Consider the following 25248-nt stretch of genomic DNA (forward strand, 5'->3'; position numbering starts at 1 on the left):
GTCTGGCACTTTGGGATTCAGGTAGTAAAGTCCATTGTAGTTTCTTAGGATGAGATTTCTATCATCCTGGATTGACTACGACAGTTTTTACACAAGTTTCGTATTAGCGGAGTTTGGCATATACTGTATAGAAATAATCTCTTTGATGATCATCTTTTCTTGTTATACATAAGCTGTTTGCTGCTATGTTGACGAACTTTGTGCATAACAGCCTAACTGTTGTAGTGGGAAAGGTCGTAGCAGATGTAGATATTGACGGTAGTCTCAAAATGATAATACTGGCACGTACAATCCCCATAGGGGACTTTGCCAAGTCCTTTACATCTGGGGCTTGTATATCAGTGTGGTGACATGCAGACCAGACATCATCTCGAAGGTTTCATTGAGTTTTAGAGGGTCTATATCGTTGGTTATTTTCACAGCTTGATTGTTGACATACAAGCAATATATAATGGAAGTTTCCATCTAACTGAACGCTTTTTGCTTGAAGCAGCCACTTTTTTTCCACTCTTTTCATGACTTGCTGATTCCTCCAGTGATGCTGTCTTGAAATGCCTAGAGTATAAAAGGAATATTTTATTGCCAAGCTGCTATTGATTTATATATTCAGTTATACATATTGTATATGTGTATGTATAATCCCACTAATGCATTTTCCTCCAGTGGGTTAGCTCAGACAATTTATTTTTTATCTTGGCGGGAGGTGATGAGATTACCAGTGCTATGCTCTTCTCCATGATAGCTGACATGTACCACTATCGGCTAACTGCTATGTACCTAAATCCCTTAATATGATGACAGAATAATGTAGGTACGTAATAGACTTTAATTATATATATATATATATATATATATATATATATATATATATATATATATATAAATATATATATATAAAAATATATGTCTGTATATATATATATATATATATATATATTATATATATATATATATATATATATATATATATATGTATGTATGTATGTATATATATATAATATATATATATATATACGTAAATATATAAGTTTTTACATATATACACACATACATAAAAATATACAAATATAACATATACATGTGTATATATATACATATTTACGTATGTATAAATATTTATATATAACAAATGTACGAGTATATGGATATATATGATTGTGTTATATATATATATATATATATATATATATATATATATATATATATATATATATATATATATATATGTGTGTGTGTGTATATATATATAATATATAAATACACATATATGTATGTGTATGTATACATATTTTCTATATATGTACATATATATATTGGAATATATATATATATATATATATATATATATATATATATGTGTGTGTGTGTGTGTGTGTGTGTGTGTGTGTGTGTGTAGAATCTGCTGGTCACTTTTTACCAGATACATATGTAATTATAATACCCACAATGCCCTTACTCAATTTCTTGCACTTGGATCTTAAGGTTTTGTAGTGACGAGCGTATCCAAAAGCTCAAAGAATTGAATAGTTAAGAGGATATGGTGGGTATTACAATACATATATATATATATATATATATATATATATATATATATATATATATATATATATATATATATATATAAAGAACTCAGTATTATGGAAGTTAGCTTCATAGGATGTTTTGTATGACTTTTGAATTTCATCATTGTCTTTTGTATTCTTAGGAGCCACCCCTTGTTAAGGTCATGACATAATGTTGAAAAAAAAAAGCAATGTGTTTTATAGGTATTCGTGAATTATCCTGCATGTTGTGCATTGCTTAGTCGTGGACAGGGCTATTAACTGTACTAAACGAAGAAATCTTGCTATCATAAAAAAGGGAAGGAGAAAATATAAAGGTAATTGAGTGAGATCATAAAACATTTTATGACCTCGCTTGGCTTGTCTGAAAAGGGAACAAACATGGATCCCAATCAAAGTAAATTGTATTTACTCCGTGTATGTTGTAAACAATCTCTCTCTCTCTCTCTCTCTCTCTCTCTCTCTCTCTCTCTCTCTCTCTCTCTCTCTCTCTCTCTCTCTCTCATCAGTACATATTTATGTACATTTATTTATTACCTAACTAACCTATTGTTTAGTGAACTTATAGAGGAAGAAGTAGAGGTGACTTTGGAAGTAAATTAGTGATGGCTTATAACATGTTACGCTACACTTTGCAAATTTGGGTGAGGTTATGTTACTCAATTTTTTGTAAGGTTATGCTACTCAATTTTTTGTAAGATTGTTACTCAATTTTTGGTAAGGTTGTGTTGCTCAATTTTTTGTAAGGTTATGTTACTCAATTTTTGGTAAGGTTGTGTTACTCAATTTTTTGTAAGGTTATGTTACTCAATTTTTGTAAGGTTATGTTACTCAATTTTTGTAATTTTTGGATGTTACTCAATTTTTGGTAAGGTTATGTTACTCAATTTTTTGTAAGGTTATGTTACTCAATTTTTTGTAAGGTTGTGTTACTCAATTTTTTTGTAAGGTTGTTACTCAATTTATTGTGAGGTTGTGTTACTTAATTTTTTGTAAGGTTGTGTTACTCAATTTTTGGTAAGGTTATGTTACTCAAATTTTTGTAAGGTTATGTTACTCAGTTTTTGGTAAGGCTTTATTACTCAATTTTTGGTAAGCTTATGATGCTAAATTTTTGGTAAGGTTATGTTACTCAATTTTTGGTAAGGTTATGTTACTCAATTTTTGTAAGGTTATGTTACTTAATTTTTGGTAAGGTTATGTTACTCAATTTTTGGTAAGGTTATGTTGCTCAATTTTTAGTAAGGTTACGTTACTCAATTTTTGGTAAGGTTGTGTTACTAAATTTTTGGTAAGGTTGTTACTCAATTTTTTGTAAGGTTATGTTACTCAATTTTTGGAAAGGTTATGTTACTCAATTTTTGGTAAGGTTATGTTACTTAATTTTTGGTAAGGTTATGTTACTCAATTTTTGGTAAGGTTATGTTGCTCAATTTTTAGTAAGGTTATGTTACTCAATTTTTTGGTTACTAAATTTTTGGTTAGGTTGTTACTCAATTTTTGTAAGTTTATGTTACTCAATTTTTGTTATTCAGTTTTTGGTAAGGTTATGTTACTTAATTTTTAAGTTATGTTACTCAATTTTTGGTAAGGTTATGTTGCTCAATTTTTGGTAAGGTTATGTTACTCAATTTTTGGTAAGGTTGTGTTACTCAATTTTTGCTAAGGTTATGGTACTCAATTTTTTGTAAGGTTATGTTACACAGTTTGGGCAGTTGGGGCATGTATAATAGTAAACAATACCAGAACGCAATAAATCAGGCAGTTTATCTTCGAAAGGTAGCAAGCTTTTGATTGTAAAATCATTTGGGTAGTTCCATAAAGGCGCTCAAAACGAGATACTGCCAGCATGCAGGGATCAGTGACAGGACAGGTAGAGAGACTGGCAGTCAAACAGCAGTCTTCCATCCGTCAACATTGCAGTAGATGCAGTCAGCAAGACTTAGTATAAGGGATTTTAAAATTGTAGATTCTTGTTCGGTATTGTCTGATTTAAGGATTTTAGAATCTATATATATTCACAAACTTCAGCCACAACTCAACCAAGATCAGTCTTCCTTTCCGTTATCTATAATCTACTGATTTTCTATCCGCTCTCGCTTTCCAGTCATTAGGTTAATTTATCTATTGTGTAATTTTTCTTTTCGTGTTTGTCTTTTTTACTGTTTCTTAGTTCTGTGTTTTATTTTATTTTTTTTTATTTTGTCTTTGGTTTGTTTTTCTTAGTTTTATTGGCTATTGTAATTCACTAAATTGTATTAGTTTAAAGTTACTATGTTTTCTTTTCTGAGTAGTGTTTTTTTATGGTAACTTAATTTATAAAAAATTATTCTCGCGTGTGATCTTTCTTTGATTTTCTATTTTACTAGTATAAAGTTTTATGTTTTGGTGTTTTTGCATCTATTTTAGGTCGAAAATGGCTTAGTGTGTTGAAGCCGAAACGTCCCAGTGGAATAAAAATGCTGACTGTAGCGCTTGTTTGGCTGTTCCTGATGGGGATCAGATTCCCTGGGAATCAATCTCTAGCAACTACATAAATACATACTGATGAGAGAGAGAGAGAGAGAGAGAGAGAGAGAGAGAGAGAGAGAGAGAGAGAGAGATTGTTTAAAACATACACGTAGTAAATACAATTTACTTTGATTGGGATCCATGTTTGTTCCCTTTTTAGACAAGCCAAGCGAGGACATAAAATGTTTTATGATCTCACTCAATTACCTTTATATTTTCTCCTTCCCTTTTTTATGATAGCAAGATTTCTTCGTTTAGTATAGTTAAGTTAATATATATATATATATATATATATATATATATATATATATATATATATATATATATATATATATATATATATATATATATAATATTTACATTATATTTATATATACACATTATATATATACAGTATATATAATTTAGACATAAATATGCGTATATTCTGTCTTACGTTTGTATGAACTATTTGTATTTTCTTAAGTGAAATTATATCTTTAATAAAAAAAATTGTCAGTTAACTGTAGAAGTTTACATTTCAGATTTTTGGAATGATGTAAATGGTTGTGAGAGTATAAAAGCCGTCTTTTTTGCGTCAGCATGTATATATTTATGTATGTATGGATGACAGTTCAGAAAAAAATATTGTGGAGAGAAACGAATAATTTAAGGTGTAATGGAATATTGCGCCTGGTCTTTTTTGGAGGTGAGAAGTGTTGAATATGCGTGGAATAAAAGGGGTGGCAGTCTTTGAATTGAATTGCATGGGATTTCTCTGTGAGGGAAGGGTGTTTGAAAGCCTGGGAACTGAAGAAATACCAGGAATCCACACTCATGGGGTAAAGAAAGATGAAAAATATTTATACCATGTTGAGACAAGATTATTTTTAGAAAGAAAAAGGTTTATGTAAAGCTAATCCAAAATATTTTTGACTGGTGGTCCAGCAGCAATGCAAGAAAAATGGGGTCTTGGCGTTCAGGAAGCGGCAGAGTATAAAGGTGGGAAACGTGTTGTATGTTCGTTGATTAGTGGGCGGCTGTATGAGCCAAGGATTTTACTTTCCATAAGTAAGAGCTGTGGGTTTCTACATTTTTAAGAGTAAGATCCGAGAACTTTACACCTTGTAAGTGTAAGAGCTAAAGATTTTACAGCATAGGATTTCAATGCATTGAGGGGTAAGAAGAAAGGATTTTACACCTTTCATGAGTGGAAGCCAAAATATTTTACACATTCAGGAGTAAGTAAAAGATTTTACTGCTTGCAAAAGTGAGGGACAAGGATTTTACACTTTTCATGAATAGGCAGCAAGTTTTATTACATATTAGTAGTAAAAGCCAAGGTTTTACAACTTGTAGGAGTAAGAGTAGAGGGTTTTACAGCTAGTAAGAGTAAGAGCTAAGGATTTTGCTGCTTTTAGCAGTGGGTGAAAAGGATTTCACCCCTTCCAGAGTAATAGCTAAATTTTTCTACATATTAAGGTGTAGGAGCCAAGGAGTTTACAGTTTGTATAAGTACGAGAGAAGGATTTTTTCAGCCTGTAAGAGCCATGAATTTTACACCTTTTTTGAGTATGAGCCAAGGCTTTATGTATATATATATATGAGAAACAGCCTAGGAATTTAGAGCTTTTAGAAGTAAATACAAAGAATTTTACTCCTTGGAGTAAAAGCCACAGATTTGACCCCTTTGATGATTAAGAACCAACGTTTTCTACATATTGAAAGTGAGAGGCAAGTACATTACACCTTTTATGGCACAGATTTTATTCTGTCTTGGGAATAAGAGCCAAAGCCTTTATGGAAGTTGTCGAAGAAAGAGCTAAGTAAGGTGTTTGTTGAAGGGATAGAAGAGTTGTTGCAAAATTTAAAATAAAAATTTAGTATTATTCGTGTATATGTTACAATAAATTTTAAGTTCCAATTAATGAGAATCTTTGAATCTGGTTTGTTTTCATGTACTGCTATTTTTAAAACTGTGTTGCTTAATGAACATTTCCCAATCGAATAAATAAATACTGTACAGAGGTTCACGAAATCGGTAAAGTGTATCTTATTCTCAAGGGAACGGTTTTTAAAGTAGAGACTAAAGATAGCAGTCGTTGTAGTTACTTTTGTTACAGTTATATTGATAACGATCGTGAATATTAATGCAGTTTTTCTCTCATCATAACTGGCTTTTTTTTATCATCTATCATTCTTATTGGTGTTTTCAGACAGTTGAGGGCGTTTGAAGTAACAGAGATAATACAAAAGTTCTTTCCTCTATTGGGATATTTGCTTCAAAGTGACGGAAACTTTGGGGGATGAGAATACAGCAATATATCTGAGAAACGTTTGGAAATAGGAAAGGAGATTGCGTTTATGTGTGTGCGGAAAGCTCAGAAATTAACATTTTATTCCTTTTTGATGAATTGTGCTGTAAAATAAAAACTTAAAAGATGCCTATCTTTTCTCACATTTCGACTCTTTCAGTGTCTCCCTCTCATGTTTGAAAAAGACGATAAAAGAGTACTGCCAGGAATGTTTAATTTACAGAGGGAAAATATTTTTACCTCGAACTCTGGAACATTTGAATTCCAGCTCGTAGTCACAGCTGCATATTTATATTACTTTTGAATTCTCAGTTGCGTTAGCTTGCTTTTGATTAGGATTCTCAGTTACGTACATTTTTAATTAAAAAGGTTTCTTTGGCTATGCAGTGTCGACTGTAAATAATATTGGATTTCACTTGTATCATTTTTCATTTTGCATTAGCAGATAATAAAGCCTTGTTTTTCCCCTTTCATGTAATGAAAAGGAAAGAATAAACAAATTCTTCTTACCGGCCTTCGGAATTCATCAAAGTGACACTACAAAGAGCCTCCGCCATTTTTCCCCCTTTTTAAAAAGCCCAGAAAAGAGGATCCAGTTTCGTTTGGTGTAGAGAACATTTTCTCTTCCGTGCAATAGGAGGCGAAAGGAAACAGTTGACACATACTGAAAAAAATACATTTTGGGGAATTTTAATGAAGAAAATAAAGCGAAGCGAGGGAAGAAAAAAAGAATGCTTTTTTTTTCTTTTTTTGTCCGCCATCTCTAACTTTGAACTCCTACAAATTGAGTATGATGACTGAATTTTATGTACCCACGCTGTTAGGTGTGATTGTTCCAGGACGGTTGGTGATTCTAACATTAAATGTAAGATTGTTCGCATTCTCAAAGGCAGCAGTGTATAATATATGGATCACTTGATTACGCGAGAATTTTAAATACATTCACATTTATTTACTGATTTTCAGCATCAGAATTTACTTGTATCTACATATTTAAAACTTTTAACTGCTGTACAGCCTAAAATTTGTAATCATTGCAGAGCAGCTTTGAAACTAATTTGTTTGAAAAAGTCTGCAGTCGTTTGAAAGGATTAACGTCTTATGCCATTGTCTTCTACTTTATTTTGATTTTGCCTTCATTATTCTCGGTGTTTGTTTGTCACATCCTTCATCCCTCCGTGCCCTCTTGAGTTATCCCGTGTTGTCGACTAAGCCTGAAACTACTAGTAATATGAACTAATTGGCGTTGACATTATCTTCTATTTGGAATTACTTCTTTGATTATTTCTCTCTCTCCGTTACTTTTTTCTCAAGGCATATTGAGAAGAAAACTAAGTTTTAAAGTAACTTTTTTTTAACAACATATTCTGACATAATGATGCTGAATAAGGTTTCTGTCAGTTCTTCATAACACCATCGCGGTGACAAAATTTTCCAGTGATGTGAGTGTTTTTGTTTTGTGGAGAGAAAAGGAAATCTATTTCTACTCAAGATCGGGATTTCTGTTTTGCGGAATCAGTCTTTCTTTATCAGTTTGGCGTTTTGAAAAATAGGGTTCATTTTATAAAGTGAATTATAGGGAACTAACTCTTCGTCTTTTGGCCATACCAGTCGGGCGAGGGATGAAACATTGCGGATGTGCCCATTTATCAAACAGCTGCTGATTCATTTCTTAAAATTGATGCGTGCAAGAGACAGTTGGTCATTGCGAGAGGTAAGCAAAATAATGTTCTTATCTGCTTAGTGTCTTCTTTTATATGTATGTATGAGTGAATGTTTGCGAATTGTATATATGAAATGACTATAATTTTCAGACAAATTGTCATTTTTATTGTAAACTACGTAATTTTGCTCGGTTTTTCTTGCACAGTGAATTTACCTGTCGAGGATTATTTCAGAGAAAAATGACTCCTCACAACATCGGCGTGGGTGTGTCTGTACGAGTATTATTGAGGTGTTATTCCACGTTGTTATGCTTCTTATATTATGCTTTGTACGTCTGTTAGTCCATGAAATAAGCCAGATGGTAAAATTTTGGGAAGTTCAATTTAAATTATGGTTGTTGTACAGAAAAGCCCTCTGTGAAATAATTAATGTATATGATACGTGCAGTAAATGAAGAGGCAAATATCTTTGAAGCGGAAATATGAACTGAAGCATGAAGTGTGAACAGTAACTACAAAAGTATCCTCAAGATTCTTTTTGTTTGGATTATGCTTTACCAGGAACATTGCTTATCATGTGCATAAATTTATACGTTTATATAAAATCTGAAAGATTTACGTTAGTCTCTACTTGAATACCACAATTGAATTGAATGCATTTAGTTATCTATATGTTTTCTATACATTCTATAAAGTGCTTCCTTTCCCATAGCTGATGATGATTTTTGCATAATTGACCACTGTAAAAGGTGGCTTTTAGATTTAGATGATATGAAGCTAAGGTAGGCAGTTGACTGATAAGGACTTAAACATAATTTATCCCCTATCTTCCATAATAGCGTGTGCTGCAAGTATTATCAGTCATCTTTCGTAAGAAAACACGTGGGGTAGTTTATTTGTAGAATGCATGTTGGCAAAGCCTTCAAAGTATTTCTTGGTAGTATACTGATGAATGATAACCTCTGTGTGTGTCTCTCTCCCTCTCTGCAAATCCTTCAAGATGGACGAGGACATTGAAAACGAAGTGTGGCAGATGTGCTCGGTGCTAAGAGACCTCGAGCTGAACAAGGAATCTCCTCATTACTTCCCTCACTGTTCGACGGCTCCCTTCTTGCTCTACCTCGCTTTGGCAGAATTCTCAAGGTAAGTCAGTCGTTATTGAATTCTTTCGTCTAGGGCTAGAGTTTTTGAGATATGCCGTTATCTAAATGGTAATGATACGGCATCAGTACTGAAGAGCAATCAAGAGACTTCGATTTTGTATATAAGTATGTATAGTAGTTTCCTTTCTGAATCGTCGATTTTGAGAACCTTGACTCCTATTCTTCACGTTTTTATTATCCTGGTGCTCAGGAGTTGGATTGCATATTGCTCATTATGGCATCATTGTTAACTGATTCCAAGTCAGCTTAGTCCATTTAATAAATTTCTATTTACTCATGTTTATTGTTTGCTTTTACATGAAATAATGTACGTTGTTCTATTACAAAAATAAAACGTAGTGGTAGTTGATTTGATTAAAGGTTAGATGTGTACCGAATTGTTTCCTGAGTTTGAAATGTACTCTTTTTACCAAATATTGAAAATTATTTGACTTTTATATAATTAGCTTACAAAAAGAACAGAATGAGCACTTACTTCGCATTTTGAGTTTTATCTAAGAAGAAGGAAAATGTATGAGTTAAAGTTCCTGGAACCATTCATAAATAGGAGGTTTTCGTGTTTGTCAGTCTTAATTTAATTTACCTCTCTCCTTGGTACCTGAGCCTTAATGGGTAGTGCAAACACTTAAAAAGCAGAAACTAAGATTTAGCATATTCCTGACATATCTTCGGGTTTAGCCCATATCTTCTCCTTTTGCCTTCAGTCTTACTTGGATTGCTTCCAAGAAGCTGGAGCTTGGTAGTGCCATGAAAGTGCAGTCCATCGTCCGGTGTGTAAAAAAAAAAAAAACTTGGTTGATGTTTTGTAGCACAACGAGAGCCATGGTTAATAAGGTCCACCCTTATATTTTGATCTTGCGTTTGCCAGTTTTTCCAATGTATGCGGGGCAAAAACTTTCAAGGTAATTGTCTGTTTGGCTATCAAGGGGTCATCCCTGCTGAAGTTTAGTATAATTGTTGTCTTTTTAAAGTATATACACACGTTTACAATAACTTTGAGTGTCAAATCATTATAGTGTTTTTCTTATGTGGTATAAACGTCATTTATTCTCTCTCTTGAATCAGGAAACTTCCGCCCTGTGGGGTTTACCGCTTATCCTCAGTTCTTCTCCTTTTCCATTCTGTTTTCTTCCTCTTCTCAGTCCAGGCACTCTCTAGAAACTGAAATTGTCCTCGAGTCGTCCAAAGCCGTGATTACCATCCACCCCTACCCCCAATATTTCAGGAAGTTTCCTGTTGCGAAATCAGAAAAAGAGCGTGGGAGAATTTTGTATAAAAAAATTACGTCTGTTTATTCCAGTTTTACTTTTAGAAATAGTGTCAATTCAGTTCACCTTGAGATTGGAATTCAGCTGTCAATTCAGTTCACCTTGAGATTGGATTTCAGCTCACAAATATTATGTGTACCTATTATCATTAATTTTAATTTCATTCCATAATAATAAAAACTTAAAAATTTTCACGGAATTTTCATGATTTTAATAATTGAAGAGATTGATTTATCGCTGATTAATACCACGCGTCATGTGAATCACTCAGCTTCTTAGAATGCTAAAATTGCTGTTTAGTTGATTGCAAGATCTTTCTTGATAATGTAAGTGTGCATTTTATTTGAATTCTCACATCCACTTATTTCATATATACACGACTCTGTTTTGACATTGTCCCCGCATATTTCTTGAAATGAATGCTCTTTGTGGCCGAAGGTCGCTGCCAAGACTTTAGGAAATTTGCCAAAGTTGTAAATCCATATAAACGTTAAAAGCTCATTGTACCCATTAACTTACAACTTACACTTGAGCAGTGTTGTTATATGATACACTCATATAAATAGTTGGAGAAAGAGGGAGACTTTATATGCTGCTGCGATCACAGTTACATGAATCATAAAAGAGGCGGAAATTGGGCATATATCCATTTTCCTTCAGTTTGGCACTCAAACCAGTTGCTTGACTAATTTCAAGGCATTGTCAATTTAACTGTTGTCTGCCATCTTATTGCATTTGGGCCACACTTGGAAGCTGAATCAAAGCAGTGAATGTCTTTCAAGTTCATGTCACGCAAGTAGGCGCCTTAGTATTTTCATCAGTTTTTACTAAATAGCGCAAAATTTACAAGCAACTGTCCATATACACTTTATGATACACAATGTGTATCATAAAGTGAAACGTAGCACAGATTTCTGCCCATACTAAGCAATATAAGTGTCAGATGTAGGATTACTGCTTCAGTAGGACTGTGTACAAAGTGAATCCAACGTGTAATCTTGGTGGGTTTGGGAGAAGGAAACTGGCTGCACTGCTTGGTACACGAAAAATTATGAAAAATGGATTGAAAGTTAACAGATTGCGATGACTTTACAATGGAGATATTGTCATTGGATCAGTATTAGTGGACTTATCTTTAAACTAGGTTTCATTTAGGTTTCATAAATAGTTAGAGTAAATTAGAGGATACAGTGGGGTGCTACATGGAAATATTATTTTACCACAGCTGTTTCTTCTTCTTATGGATTTTAAAGTGAAAAAAGTGGTCTAAGATGGGAGAGAACATTTAGATTAGATTAACAATAAATTTGACTGGCGTAGAGTATGCAAATGAAACTTTTTTTTTAGCAAAACACCACAAGATTTACACAGCTTGCTTAATAGAGTGCATCATATATCAAGAAAGAAGAAACTCGAGGTAAATCTAAGAAAAGCTAAAATAACGTGGACACAATATGCAGAGGGATGAAACAACATTAGATGTAAAAAAAGTTAATGATGCTGTTTTTCAAATGCTTAGGAACAATGATATTCAACACAGGGTCTCTTGAGTTGGAATTAATGAAAGACTTAAAAAGGCGAATCAAACAAAGGACAGGGTGAATCAGATTTGGAGGTCAAATAGACTGAAATTGTATATGCAAGTGGGCTTATTCATTAATGTCGTATGATCTTAACTCTATACTGACAATAGCCATAGAAATTACAATAATAGTGAACCTAAATGATTTTGTCGGTTTGAGAGTCAAGCTTTAAGGAGAACATTAGGAGTTAAATGGCAGGATAAAATGAGAAACGATAACAAGGAAAATTACGGAAGTTCCATATTTAGTTTAGATTATGATGAAGAGATTGACATGGACAAGTACTTTGCACTACCCATGTGACAATAGTAGTTGATAGGGTCCACTGGGCTCATCTCAAGCACCAAAAAATATGGAAGGCCAAGACCTATTTGGGTAAAAGGCTAAAGATGACGTTTGCTTTTCATGGCACTGAAGGTGGTGACGCTCATGATAAGATGATTAGAGAAAAGCTTTTTTGTTTGCAACTGATCTTACCACCAAACCAAAAATATGCAATGGCACAGATGACTTTTGTATAAATTTTTCATTAAGTTTTATTGTGTGTATCCTTTGCCATTGTTAGTGGTAATTTCTCTAATACCAATAGTATAGTATTTATTTGATGTTTATTTCACTGCCATTACTAATATGGTGGATGTCTTTAGATTCCAGGAACATGTCCCAAACTCAGAGAGACGTACGCTACTTCTTGGAACAGTGTGGGGTCATTTTCTTCCCTCTGTAACTAAATGGGTTGATGTTACGTGTTACAGAATGCTTTGTAGGATTCGAGCTGCTATCCTTACTGATAGAGTTGCTAATACAGGAGAACCCGTCCAGGTAGGGGTAATTCTTTGCTTTCTCAAACTCAAAATAATTTTGTTCTGCCTTGATTCTCAAAAAATTGTTTGCAATTAATATCAGCAATTTTTCTTGTTGTTTTGGGGGTTTTGTTTTTACAGTGTTTCTAACATACATTAACCTTTTTATAGTAGGATATTTTATGCAAATATCCAGTATTGCATCTTCACTATATCTTTGCGAATGACACAAAGAAATTAAATTTTGTAACAACCTATCTGCGTTGTAAACAGAATAAGAGGAGATGAACTTACAGTATTAGGATTATCATGCCTGGCCTTTCTACTAAAACTCGGATTATAACCTTACTTTTGTCGTGAACTTGGGACCAAAGCACACAATTTAGAGTTTAACTAATAAAAGTGTTAACAAGTGGTGCATTGAAGTTTAGGTACAAGTCCGTAAAACACATAGCTAAATGGCTTTTGCAAATTGTAAATTAAAAAGAAAATATGAATTGTAGTATATCACGTCATATTTCTCCCTCATAAGGAGTTTTTTTTTTAATTTTTGCTTTGTTCATGGTTTCAGTACACAACATCAGCGGTTGACACCACGTCATGTTTCTACCATGTAAAGACATTTTGGAGACATCTGGCATGGCCTGACCCATGTTCTTCCTACACTTTGGTTGTTAAGATGATTGAGGTAAGATTAAAGAGAACAGTTATTTAAACATGGTACTTCAGTTCCGGCGATTTAGTAAAAAGGAAATATTATCTAGCTCTCAAGAGAAAGCATGAAATTTTATGTTTCTGTTATCCAGAGAAACAATCTTTGAAATGTTACCAAAAATCTGAAAGTGTCAATCCAAATTATTTGATAGACTTTACCAGTGATGTTTGTTGAACAGTATTATTTTAATTCATTATGCCTGTAGGTATTATCACAGCTCTGTTTGAAATGCTTATTAGACTCCCACTGGAAACATATAAATTTTTTTTTTTAATAATCTAACCAAACCTTCAAAGTATGAGCAGCATGAGGGTAAAACTGCTGTCTAGTCTTTCTGGACTGTGTTAGTCATTTAAAACAAATCTGACATGGCCTTGCAAGTTTACTTTTCAGCAGTGGTCTTCAAGTGAGCAAACAGACTCCAAAAGCTTCTGTACATACCCACAGAAATCTCTTGTATATATAATTATGCAAATGGTAGGATATGCCAAAACAGCCCCAATTTTTTTTATTTATAATTGCTGTAGCTTACCATATCTTGAATTAGGGGTGGATGTAGGCTTCACAGATTTTTAGCAAAATGTATGTCAGTATCAGTTGTAAATATATCCTGGCCAGAAATTTTCAGTCTATCTTTGAGGGTGTGACTGGGTAACATGTTATTCAGTGCAGTTAACAGATAATTTGGTAGTCAAGAATTTCCAAGTCAGGCACCTCTAGAGCCAGGTTACAAACATTCATGTTGCTTTTAGGGAGGATAAACTCTGATTTGCTTCTTTAATACTGATCTTTTTGAATCCAGTGAATTGTAGTGTCCATGATTTAAGACTTCAGACATTCGACCAGTGGATAAATTCTATTGAGGGCTAGTTTTCTCTTTACCCTTTCGTTGATTTGTTTAGTGCAATTTTTAGTAATAAATCTATTTATTTATCTGAATGTTACTTTTTACGTTTTTCGCACGAAGGCATCATGTTCTTTGCCTTCAAAAGTTTTCTAAGCAGGTTGGCAGCTATTTTGTATAGTACTACATGAGTATACAGTAATAATAATAATAATAATAATAATAATAATAATAATAATAATAATAATAATAATAATAATAATGCTGTGTTTCAAGTCTTTTTATAACAAGTTCTTATTTTTCCTACACTGTAACTTGCATCTCTACATAGGGGGGTAAATGCAATGAACTTCCAAGAGAAGGCTTGAGCAAAAGCTTAGCATTTGTCTGAGCATATGTTCATTAAATATCCTTAATATTCTTTTAAATTTAGAACTCATAAAAGAGTTTAGAGTTCAAAATAGACTTCAAGGCATATATTTCCCATAGCATCTATACTAAATATGAATAGGCAGTCCTCAGTTATCACCGGGGGTTCCTTTCCGAGGGTGTGATAATAACCGAAAATCGGCGATTTTCGATTTTCGGGGCTTTTTCAGTGAGTCTCGGGGCTTATCGACGCCAGAAAGCACAAATTTTCAGTTATCGGCACCTCTGTTAGGTATGTAGCAGCACCAATACCCAATCATCGGCGCCGATAAGCGGAAATCGGCGATTTTCGGCGCCGAAAATTGCCGATTTTCGTCACTAGACAAGCGCCGTAAAACCGGATCACTGTTAACCACGCCCGCCGTTAACCAGGGACTGGTGTATTCTAATTAAATTGCACATTGTATTTCACTGTCATTTTAGAAACCGGTCTGTATTAAGGCACTTTTACCACTGTATAAGTGTCTTATCACTTATCTTTTTCTTAATGGAGACAGTCAGATCAATGATTAGTTGTTTGTAGCATCTTCATATAGCAAACTTGATGAATGAAAGAAAGGCTTTGATGTCAAATAATGCAGATGGTAAAGTGGTCAAGCAGGATGGAGTGAGAGTAGGCATACCTTCCCTTAGATGATCCTGTTTCTTGGAAGTAGTGAGTATCAGGTTTATGTGTTGCTTTTTGTTCTGTTATGGTTTATTTGTTGATTTTCTTAGGTACTATCATTTTCAGGTTGCATGATCAAGTTGTAAATGTATTGCCTTGGACAGATCTATTCCTAACCTCTATTCTGATTTTGATGAGCAGTGCTTCATTCAAATTGAACATGGACTTTTTCTTGCCAGTGTGAGGTTGAAATCATCTGGTGCATTATATACTATTTTCTTGTTGAGAACAATTTTTTCCCCATTAGATCTTTTGGGGTGTTATAGAAAATCATTGAAAATCACTTCATCTGGGAAGGTAACATGAGAGGCATCTTGGTTAGGCTGAGGAATGTTCTTCATTATCAAGTTTCTGGCCGTAGAAATTTTAATAAATTACTAGTTCTATTTTGGTGTTGTCTGTGGTTGATTTGATGTTTCCTTTTATAATATGCCAGATAGCATACTCTTCCTGCTTATAACTGTGATGATTAATTACATTTTAAAAGAGCTTGAGCTTCTTTGGTGCATTGTCTTAGTTCTTGGGCTGGTCAGGGCTATCGTACCATTTACTGATAGCTCTGTTGAACTTCTGGTTAATGATGGAATTACTTTACCCTTTGTCTGCAAGGATTTGCCAGGCCCTATACTGTACATGGTATATGTTCTGTCAGATTGTTCACTGGGATAGGGTTCTTTGTGTACATGCATCAGTGATAGTGTTGCAGTAACTTTTCAGGGATTTGCTTCTCCCATCCAGATTTGAGCCCTCATTTGTTGGTTCCTATTTTCTTTTCGTGTCAACTTATTAAGGAATTGTACTTTCGTTGTTATGCTCAAAAGCGAATTTGTGAGAGAGGTGCGAAATAATGAGCAGGAAGACATGTACTGCTGGTTTATTGATGAAGCGAGCTGCTTGTAAAACGGGATGCGGACGTATGCGTAGTTCGCAGAGACTGCTAGTACAAAGATTTATAGGTGACCTGAGGTCAAACTAATTTATTACAAAAACAGGACAGGTGCATACAGAAAACATAGTGATCAGTAATGTCTGACACATAACATAAATAACTCGTTACTTGTACATAAAGCATGGTTGTTTAGAAAGACAACATATATACAGTTTACAATTATGGTGATAAATATATATTCTGATTGACCTTAGGTCAATGCAAAGGCACTGCAGAAAATGGGATGTTCTCTACAGAGAATGTGATGAGCGGGGACTTTACAATAACCCCCCCAAGACGGAGGCAACGGTTTAATACAATAACCCCCCCCAAGACGGAGGCAACGTCTGATTAAACCAGGTATCTGCTGGGCGACGAAGGGGGCCTCGCTTTCTTGATGTCAACTGGAGAGGGTGGTCGCCTTCCCCGGTATCCTCTGCAGCAGTTTGTTGGGGTGCCTTTCTGTCCGGTTTCTGGGTTTTCCAGGGATGCCCACACCTCTTTCCTGCGCCCGGGGATGTCCGAGGGGCTGCCGCATCCTGCGGGAGGTCTTGGGGTCCGCCTTTTTTGCCCTCCTCCAGGGATGCAGGTTTGAGACGATCTATTGATACCCAGTCTTTCCGCTCATGGATGGATATTCGGAATGCCTTCTTGTTCCTTTCCAGTACAAGGAAAGGTCCTCTGTAGGGTCTAGTCAAGGGTGGGTGTGCGCCGTCGTCCCTGACAAAGACGTGGGTGGCGGAGGACAGCCTTGGGGGCATGAAGGGGGACATCCTGTCAGTGAATATCCTTTGGCAGGGGGTGAACTTTCCAACCCTGTCACAGAGCCTCTGCATCCCTATGTCATCCCTGTCCTCTGCGACGAGTTCCCCCAGGACTACCAGAGTCTTCCCGTAGACTTTTTCCACTGAGGAGGGGTCACCGTTAGCTCTGGGGGCAGTCCTCAACCCGAGGAGGACCTAGGGCAGCTGGTACTTCCAATTTTTGGAGGAGCAACGACCCATGAGGGACGCCTTCAGAGACCTGTGGAACCTATCCACCATTCCGTTGGCTGCAGGGTTGTAGGCAGTGGTGCTGTGGTGAGTGGTCCCCATTAGGCGTGCCAGGGCGGTCCACAGCTCGGACAGGAAAGCGGGTCCCCTGTCTGTTGTTATTTTGTCTGAGACACCGAACCAGCTGATCCAGCTGGAGAGGGCGGCTTCCGCGCATGCACTGCAGGTGGCTTCTTCCATGAGCGTAGCTTCAGGCCACTTGGTGGAGTGGTCAGCGACTGTCAGAAGGTATCTGGCTCCTCCTGATGGGGGAAGAGGACCTACTACGTCGACGTGGATGTGCCCAAAGCGTCTCTTTGGCTGGGGGAATTCACCCACTCCTGATTCGGTGTGCCGTACCACTTTGCTTGCCTGATACTGCATACACTGTCTTGCCCAGGCCGTCACGTCTTTCCGTATGCCATGCCAGACGAACTTTTCCATCAGCAGCCTGGCTGTTGTCCTTCCGGAGGGGTGGGATAGACCGTGGATGATGTTGAAGACCAGCCGACGTCTGGAGGCGGGTATCAGGGGGCAGGGGCGCCCAGTACTGACATCCCCCAGTAATGTTGATCCTCGTGAGATGAAGGGCACGTCCTTCCACTTCAGCGACGTGACGGCTGTACGGTAGGCTGAGGTCTCAGGGTCAGCAGCGTGTTCGCGGGCAAGGTCCTCGTAGTTGATCCCAAGCTGTACTGAATTGATCTCGATCCTCGAGAGGGCGTCAGCTACTGGGTTCTTCCTGCTGGGGAGGTATTTGATGGTGCAGGTGAACTCCACGATGGCTGCAAGGTGCCGCTGCTGCCTAGAGGACCATGCATCCCCCAGCTTCGTGAAGGCGTGGACCAGCGGCTGGTGGTCAGTCCAAATTGTGAAGGGCATCCCCTCCAGGAGGAAATTGAAGTGCCGTACCGCCTGGTGTGCTGCGAAGAGTTCCCGGTTGAAGGTGCTGTAGCGGGACTCAGTGGGGTTTAGCCTTCTACTGAAGAAGGCGATGGGCTGAGGGGTCCCTCTGATGACCTGCTCCAGGACTGCTCCGCAGGTGACGTTGCTGACGTCCGTCGCCAGCTGGAGGGGAGCGCTGGGGTCCTGGTGGGCCAAAGCTGTTGCTTTGGCAAGGGCAGCCTTCATCAGGAGGAAAGCCTTCTGCTGGTCGGGGCCCCACACTAAGGTCTTTGGATGTCCCTTGAGGACCTCTGCCAGGGGAGCCATGGTGTGAGCAATCCCCGGGATGAATCTTCTGTAGCAGTTGACCATCCTGAGGAATTCTTGTACAGTCTTGATGGAGGTAGGGGTGGGGAACTTCTTGATGGCTTCGACTTTCGACGACATTGGGCAGACACCATCTGGGGATATCTCGTGGCCCAGGGATGCTGTCCATCAACCTCTGGAAGGTCGCGCCTGCGTTCCTCGGGCTGAAGGTGGAGAAGGTGAAGACGTAGGACCCGAAGGGCATGACGATGGTGGTTTTGGGGATGTCCTCCGGTGCTACTGGTACCTGAAAATAAGACTTCTAATAGGTCCATTTTGGAGAATATTCTGGCCCCATGGAAAGAGGCCGTCAGGTCCTGCATGTTCAGCAGGGGGTAGTGGTTGGACTCTGTTGCCAGGTTCAGCCACCTGTAGTCGCCGCAGGGCCTCCAGGTGCCGTCCGCTTTCTGCACCATGTGAAGAGGGGAGGCCCATGGGCTGGGAGCCTTTTTGCATATGCCCATCCTTTCCATCTCAGCAAAGGCCTTTTTGGCCTCGTGGAGACTCTGCGGGGGAAGCCGCCGGAACTTCGTGTGCATCGGGTGCCCTTTGTCTTGATGTAGTGGTATATCCTGTGTTTGGCAGGAGTCCCGGGCATCTGGCGGAGCTCGGGTTTGAAGACCTCCAGGAACTCCTTCAGGAGGGAACCGTACTGGTGGGGCACGATGGAACAGATGGCAGGCTCCCTGGGGCCTAGCAACAAGGGCAGGGACTGGCAGGACTGGGTGTGCAGCAGGCATTTGTGGGTGACGTCGACGGCTAGACTGAAGTGGGCGAGGAAGTCCGCCCCCAGGAGTGGAGTCCTGACATCCACAATGATGAACTCCCAGTTGTACCTCCTGCCAAGGATGGAGATAGACAGGAGCTTGGTGCCGTAGGAGAGGATGGGGAACCCGTTTGCGGCCGTCAGGCAAGCAGTCGGGTCCAGCGGGCGTCTGCAGTCCTCTCCTGAAGCAGAAACACCGAACGCATGGCTCCAGTGTCGACCAACATCATCCTGCCGGAGATCGTGTCACGGACGTAGAACCCTAATGGTAGGGGCCCTTGGGTGTTTTTGCTGTTGCTGCCATGGCGGCCTGTGGGGTTGGCCACTGCTGCCTCCGTTTTTTGAAGGAAAGAAAGGGCAGGGGGCTTCACACCTCCGGACAGCTCTCCCGAACCTCCGGTGGAAGTAGCAAAGCCCCGGTCCCTCCCTCTTCTGCTGGTGGGACAGCCTTTTCTGCTCGATGGTGTTGATGGGCTCCGTGGTGGGGTCCTCCGGCAGGAGGTAGTTGGCGGAGTGTGGGGGCATGGTCGCCTGTTTAGCCGCCTTTGTGGAGTCCATCAGCTGCTGTGCCAACCTGATTAAGTCCTCAACCGGCAGGGTGTACGTGTCCGTGATCTGCCCACGGATCTCCGGCAGTAGCTGCCACAGGAAGATCTCCCTTGACAGACTGATTTCTTTGCACCTGCCACTGCTGTCAGTCTCAGGGAAGAGGAGGAGGTCCTGGAGGGCGTGCCACACTTCCAAGAGGTTTCCCTCCTGCCGGGGGTTGAGGGCGAGGTCGAGGGCGCAGGCAGCTCTCTCGGAGACCAGCAGGGAGCAGGTCTCGATGAGAGTGGATTTCAGTTCTTGGAAGGTGGCGGGGCCCGACATCGTCATCAACCAAGGGGCGATCTTCTTATATGTCTCCTCCGGGAGGGCGTTAATGGTGACGTCTGCCTTCAACACCTTGTCCGTTAAGCCTGCTATTCTGAATTGCCCCTCGACCCTGTAGAACCAGGACGCTGTGTTCTCCCTGGTGAATGGCAGCAGCCTTATGTTAAGGGCTGTCTTTGGTTGGTCCATCAGGGGGTCATTGTGTGGGGCGGCAGCACCGGTGTGGAGGTGCATGCAAGAGGGGGTTGCGAGAGGGAGGTGTCTGCCTCCGAGAGGTTCGCGGTAATTTGTACATGGTTGGGAATGTCTGCGTCCATGCTCATTTCGCGCTCTCACTTGGAGTGTAAGGGAATACTCGTGCCAATAAACGCTGGGGGAGTGTGCCGTGTGGGTCTGCCAATGATGCTGGCAACCTGCCAACAAGGGTCAGTTAAAGCCTGAACGCTTTGTTAGAGCGCCGTAGTTAGTCCATTAGGGGCGTGGATTAGGTTCATTGGGCAAGACTTAGTCGCTGTATGTGTCCGTTAATGGCTCCTGGGAACCACTGCGGGGGTCACACTGTGGGAGAAGTGCGAAATAATGAGCAGGAAGACAAGTACTGCTGGTATACTGATGAAGCGAGCTGCTTATAAAGCGTGATGCAGACTTCTGCGTAGTTCGCAGAGACTGCTGGTACAAAGATTTACAGGTGACCTGAGGTCAAACTAATTTCTTACAAAAACAGGACAGGTTCATACAGAAAACATAGTGATCAATAATGTCTGACATATAACATAAATAACTCATTACTTGTACATACAGCATGACTGTTTAGAAAGACAACATATATACAGTTTACAATTATGGTGATAAATATATATTCTGATAGACCTTAGGTCGATGTGAAGGTGTAAGGACGGGATTGAGTGACATACTGGCTGGGTGTTGACTGGTTTATTGGTAGTTCCTTACTGAATGAATGTACAGAATCTTCGAAGATGTTATTGGTGTTTGCGAACGGTAAAGTAGCATCTACACACAGATAGGGGAAAACAGAGGTAATGATTCGGGCATCTGTGTTTGTCGGCAGACAAACAGATGGCGATTGTGAGAGAGACAATAAACGTACAGTGATAAAACATATATCAATGGAAAGGCCATGAAATTCTACATGCGGCCAGTTGCATGAGATTCGAGACAGATTAATGAGTACAATGCAGTAGCATAATATATGTGAAATGGCAAGACGTTTGGCGTCTTCACAAACAGAACATACATAGTTTGATGCAGAAGATTCGGTGGAACATATGAGTACATGATTAGAATGCTTGCATGGCAATGCAAGTAGTGGTGATTGTACATAAATCAAGACAACAATGGTTAGGGAGAAACAGACGGAAATATTGTGTGGTAGAAGTTGCGTTCCTTCAGAGAAAGAAAACGAGATGCTCTTGTTCTGTCTTGTCCCCTCCGATGGATGACGAACACATGAACACACACGTGTGTTTGGAAGAGACAGTGTCGGTGCGACGGTCTCTTGCAAAGGCACCGCAGAAAACGGGATGTTCTCTACAGAGAACATGTTCAGCACAGACTTTACAAATTTAAGGGGACAGAATTGTTTTCAGTTGTCTTAGCTGAGTGAGTTCTTCTTTTGTACAGTAAGTTTCATCAAAATATCTAAAATATAGGCAAGGGTGGGTGACAGTTAGATAAACACTTTTCTGCCATACCCAGGTAAGAATAAGTGAAGAGCAGCACCATGTACCTGCACATAAAGCTGTCCCTTTCAGTAAAGGAGGCCCTCATAATACTTAGTGAAGAGACTTTTAACATTCCAAGAGGTAATGCTGTTCTTCATTTGGGGGTTTCTAATGGCCTGAAAGAAAGCAGCTGATGACTTTAATCATATCTATTTGTTGTATATGGTAACAATAGAGCATTAAGTTGTGAGTTCCATTCAAATGATCTTAAATTTCACCACGCACATATATAGCTTGGCTCATAGTCTCCTTTACTTACTGGGATCGGATGTTTCCAAGATTATTAATTTCTTTGATAACTTGGTCCAAAGTCTCTCTCTTAATTTCATCTGTAAGATTTTTCATCATTTCCTTGACATTAAGATTTATCATTCAAGATATTTTGTACTTCTTGATGGTATATCTTAATAGATAGTAGTACATGAAGTACTCTTGTCAGCCCAGTGGATGGTATTATTTATTTCAGCAATGAGTAGCAGAATCACTAGTATGGAATTGGACTTAGTGTTCTAACTGGAACACAATGTCAAGGAGGATCTCAATATCCAGTTTCTTACTCCTTTTTCATGGAGTGGCCATTAAGGCTTAAGTTCAAGAGTTTTCTTTCTTAAAAATTTATAAATACAGGTACTGTACTTGGATATTCTGTGGTGCCTTTAACAATTTAGCTGGGATTTTTTTTAGGTAGGATGTTATACTGTATTCCGTAATTTGCTAATCACTTTATTCCACATTGCTTTGTAGCTAGAGTTTATCAATTCATGATCACTGGTGGGTGCATTTATTTCCCTCACTAATGTCTGAACTAAGATAATTAATTTTTTATGTACATACAGTATAGTAATGCCTTTTTTCAACTATGTTCTCTGAAGCAGAATAGCTGTGTGAAATAGACATGCACAGAATTTGTTTGGTCAAAAAAAATGACCTGACAATATAAGACATAAATGGCAATACTCAAAGAGATTAGAGCAACCAAAGTATGGTATGAATACAAGAACATGAAATAAATTATAACAGAATAGAAAATAGCACAAAACTTTGATGTAACCTACAGCCAAGAAACAGGAAAATTGTTTTCATGTAACTATACCATTTAATTCATCATTCCTAGGGACTATGTTCTGAACCTGGTGAATTTTTTATTTAATTAGTTGTATTGTGGTAGTTGAATGAGTGTATTTACATTCTTAAAATTCATAATTAAGAAACTATATGGAGTTATTTTGGTATTTTAAATTTCTGTTGAAGAAATTGGAGGTACATAAAAGAATCATTTTTTGTTTTATAGTTTCTTATTCAGTAGTACAGGATATAGTGGATAACTTATTTAAGAATTATCATGAAAAGGACATAGTAGCACTAAGAAGTTGCTGTAGTTTAGCTATCTCCAATATTATTTTTCCGATACCTTATGCTAACTGTGTGTTGCATTTTTTTTACTGGAGAACTGTATTACTCTATCTTGTAAACCTTTAACACCAAGATATTACAGTAAATTGTTGTCGAGTGTTGAAAAATATTATGTCTTCTTTTAATTTGCAGTTATTCCTATGTCATTATTAATATCACAATATCTATTTGATATCACAGTCGATGTCAGGCACAGCAGACTACTATGTGTTCCTCCTGCAACAGCGTCTACATACCTTAGCAACAGATACAGAAGAGGAAGAAAGGGCCCAGCAGCTGTGCATAACTGTCAATAACATGGAGCATGTCAGGAACTCACTCACCTTACTGCAAGAGGAGTTACAGGTAATTTCACAGGGTGTACATCATAACTGTCAAAATGTGTGCAGGCTTAGAAAAACATTACCCTATACAGTAATGGTTTGCTTCCAAAATGCAGTACATGCAGCATTTATTTTCATGTAAATTACAGAAAACCTGTTTTACATATTTGACTTGTCATAATTCATGCATATTTAATTTGGCTATGAATATTTATTGGTACAGTGTAAAAACACACAGGCAAGTTACCAATTTTTAGAGGAAAGGGAATGTAACAGTGATGGTCATGATTTGTCTAGAATACTAAAGACTCACATTTATGGCAGCTGTTAATGTTTTAAATTTCAAGTGTATAGTAATACTTAGTGTAGAAATTCAATACAGTACTGTACTGTCCAACTGTACATAACATTGCTCATTAGATGCCTACAAAGCGCCAAAATTTTTATGCATACCTGTACAGTATAGGGTAACTTGAATAATGCGACTTCAGTCCTTTCTTCTAAAAAAAATTCATGAGAATTTGGGTGGGTAATGTATGGAAATCCTTTAGAAGTGCTACATTAAATGCTGTCTGTACAAATTTTTTTTTTTATGATTGAAAAATGAAAATTATCAAGAACCTCAAGGAATATTACTACTTTTGGTATATTCCCAATTTATCACTTTGAATATGATTTTATATTCATTTTCTTTTTCTTTTTTTTTAAAGTTTGAACAACTTGGCCAGATTCTGGACGCTCAAGACCCTCGTGCTGGTACTACCTACAGTGATCACCTAACTGGACTTCTCTTAGCTGCTCTTGGCAACTTAGACTCAAAGATAGCAGAGTCCCTTTCTCCAGTTTCTGAAAAGGTGCAACCATTTTTTGGGGGGGTATTATAACTTAAAGTCTGCTCATACCATACATGGAGTATAGCAACATGAACCACATCACTCTTGAGCCACAAGGCCATAGCCTAAAATAGTATTTTTTTCAGGAGCCAAAGTGGCAAAGTGCTCGAGACCATAGCCTGGAAATACTTCTCTTATGTTACATTTAGTTCACTGGAAATATATTTTATTATCTGTTATAATCACCATCATATCTGCTTTTTATCACTGTTGACATTGATAAGTAGGAGGGAATAAAATAAACTTGTCTGTAATTTTAAAAATTTTTTGATAAATCCTTTCTTTCTTTTACAAAGCTATTGGTTGCATTTTTTCAAAGTGCATTATACTGTACGTCCTAAGTTAAATTGGCGCTTTCGATATTGCCTCAATATGTCCTCTCAATTTAGTCCTTAGTCAGGGACTAAATTGAGAAAATATTTGTAGGCCTTTTCCAACAGCTCATTAACAGCAGTGACCCCAACTAGGGATTGAGTTGAAAAGGAGTAATATATAGGAGCAACATTATAACTTAAGGTAGACAGT

The 25248-nt window shown here is 38.0% G+C and overlaps 1 protein-coding gene across 1 annotated transcript in view; it reads left to right on the forward strand.

Annotated features, from left to right (window-relative positions):
• LOC136837582 (BAI1-associated protein 3-like) overlaps positions 1-25248 on the forward strand; it is a 571736-nt gene that overhangs the window by 484666 nt on the left and 61822 nt on the right. The window contains exons 19-23 of the mRNA XM_067102461.1: positions 9032-9174; positions 12693-12867; positions 13420-13536; positions 23688-23852; positions 24541-24684. Coding sequence (XP_066958562.1) covers positions 9032-9174; positions 12693-12867; positions 13420-13536; positions 23688-23852; positions 24541-24684 — 744 coding nt within the window. The remainder of the gene's footprint in view (positions 1-9031; positions 9175-12692; positions 12868-13419; positions 13537-23687; positions 23853-24540; positions 24685-25248) is intronic.

The sequence above is a fragment of the Macrobrachium rosenbergii genome, chromosome 4, assembly GCF_040412425.1.
Source record: "Macrobrachium rosenbergii isolate ZJJX-2024 chromosome 4, ASM4041242v1, whole genome shotgun sequence".
Classification (NCBI taxonomy): Eukaryota; Metazoa; Arthropoda; class Malacostraca; order Decapoda; family Palaemonidae; genus Macrobrachium; species Macrobrachium rosenbergii.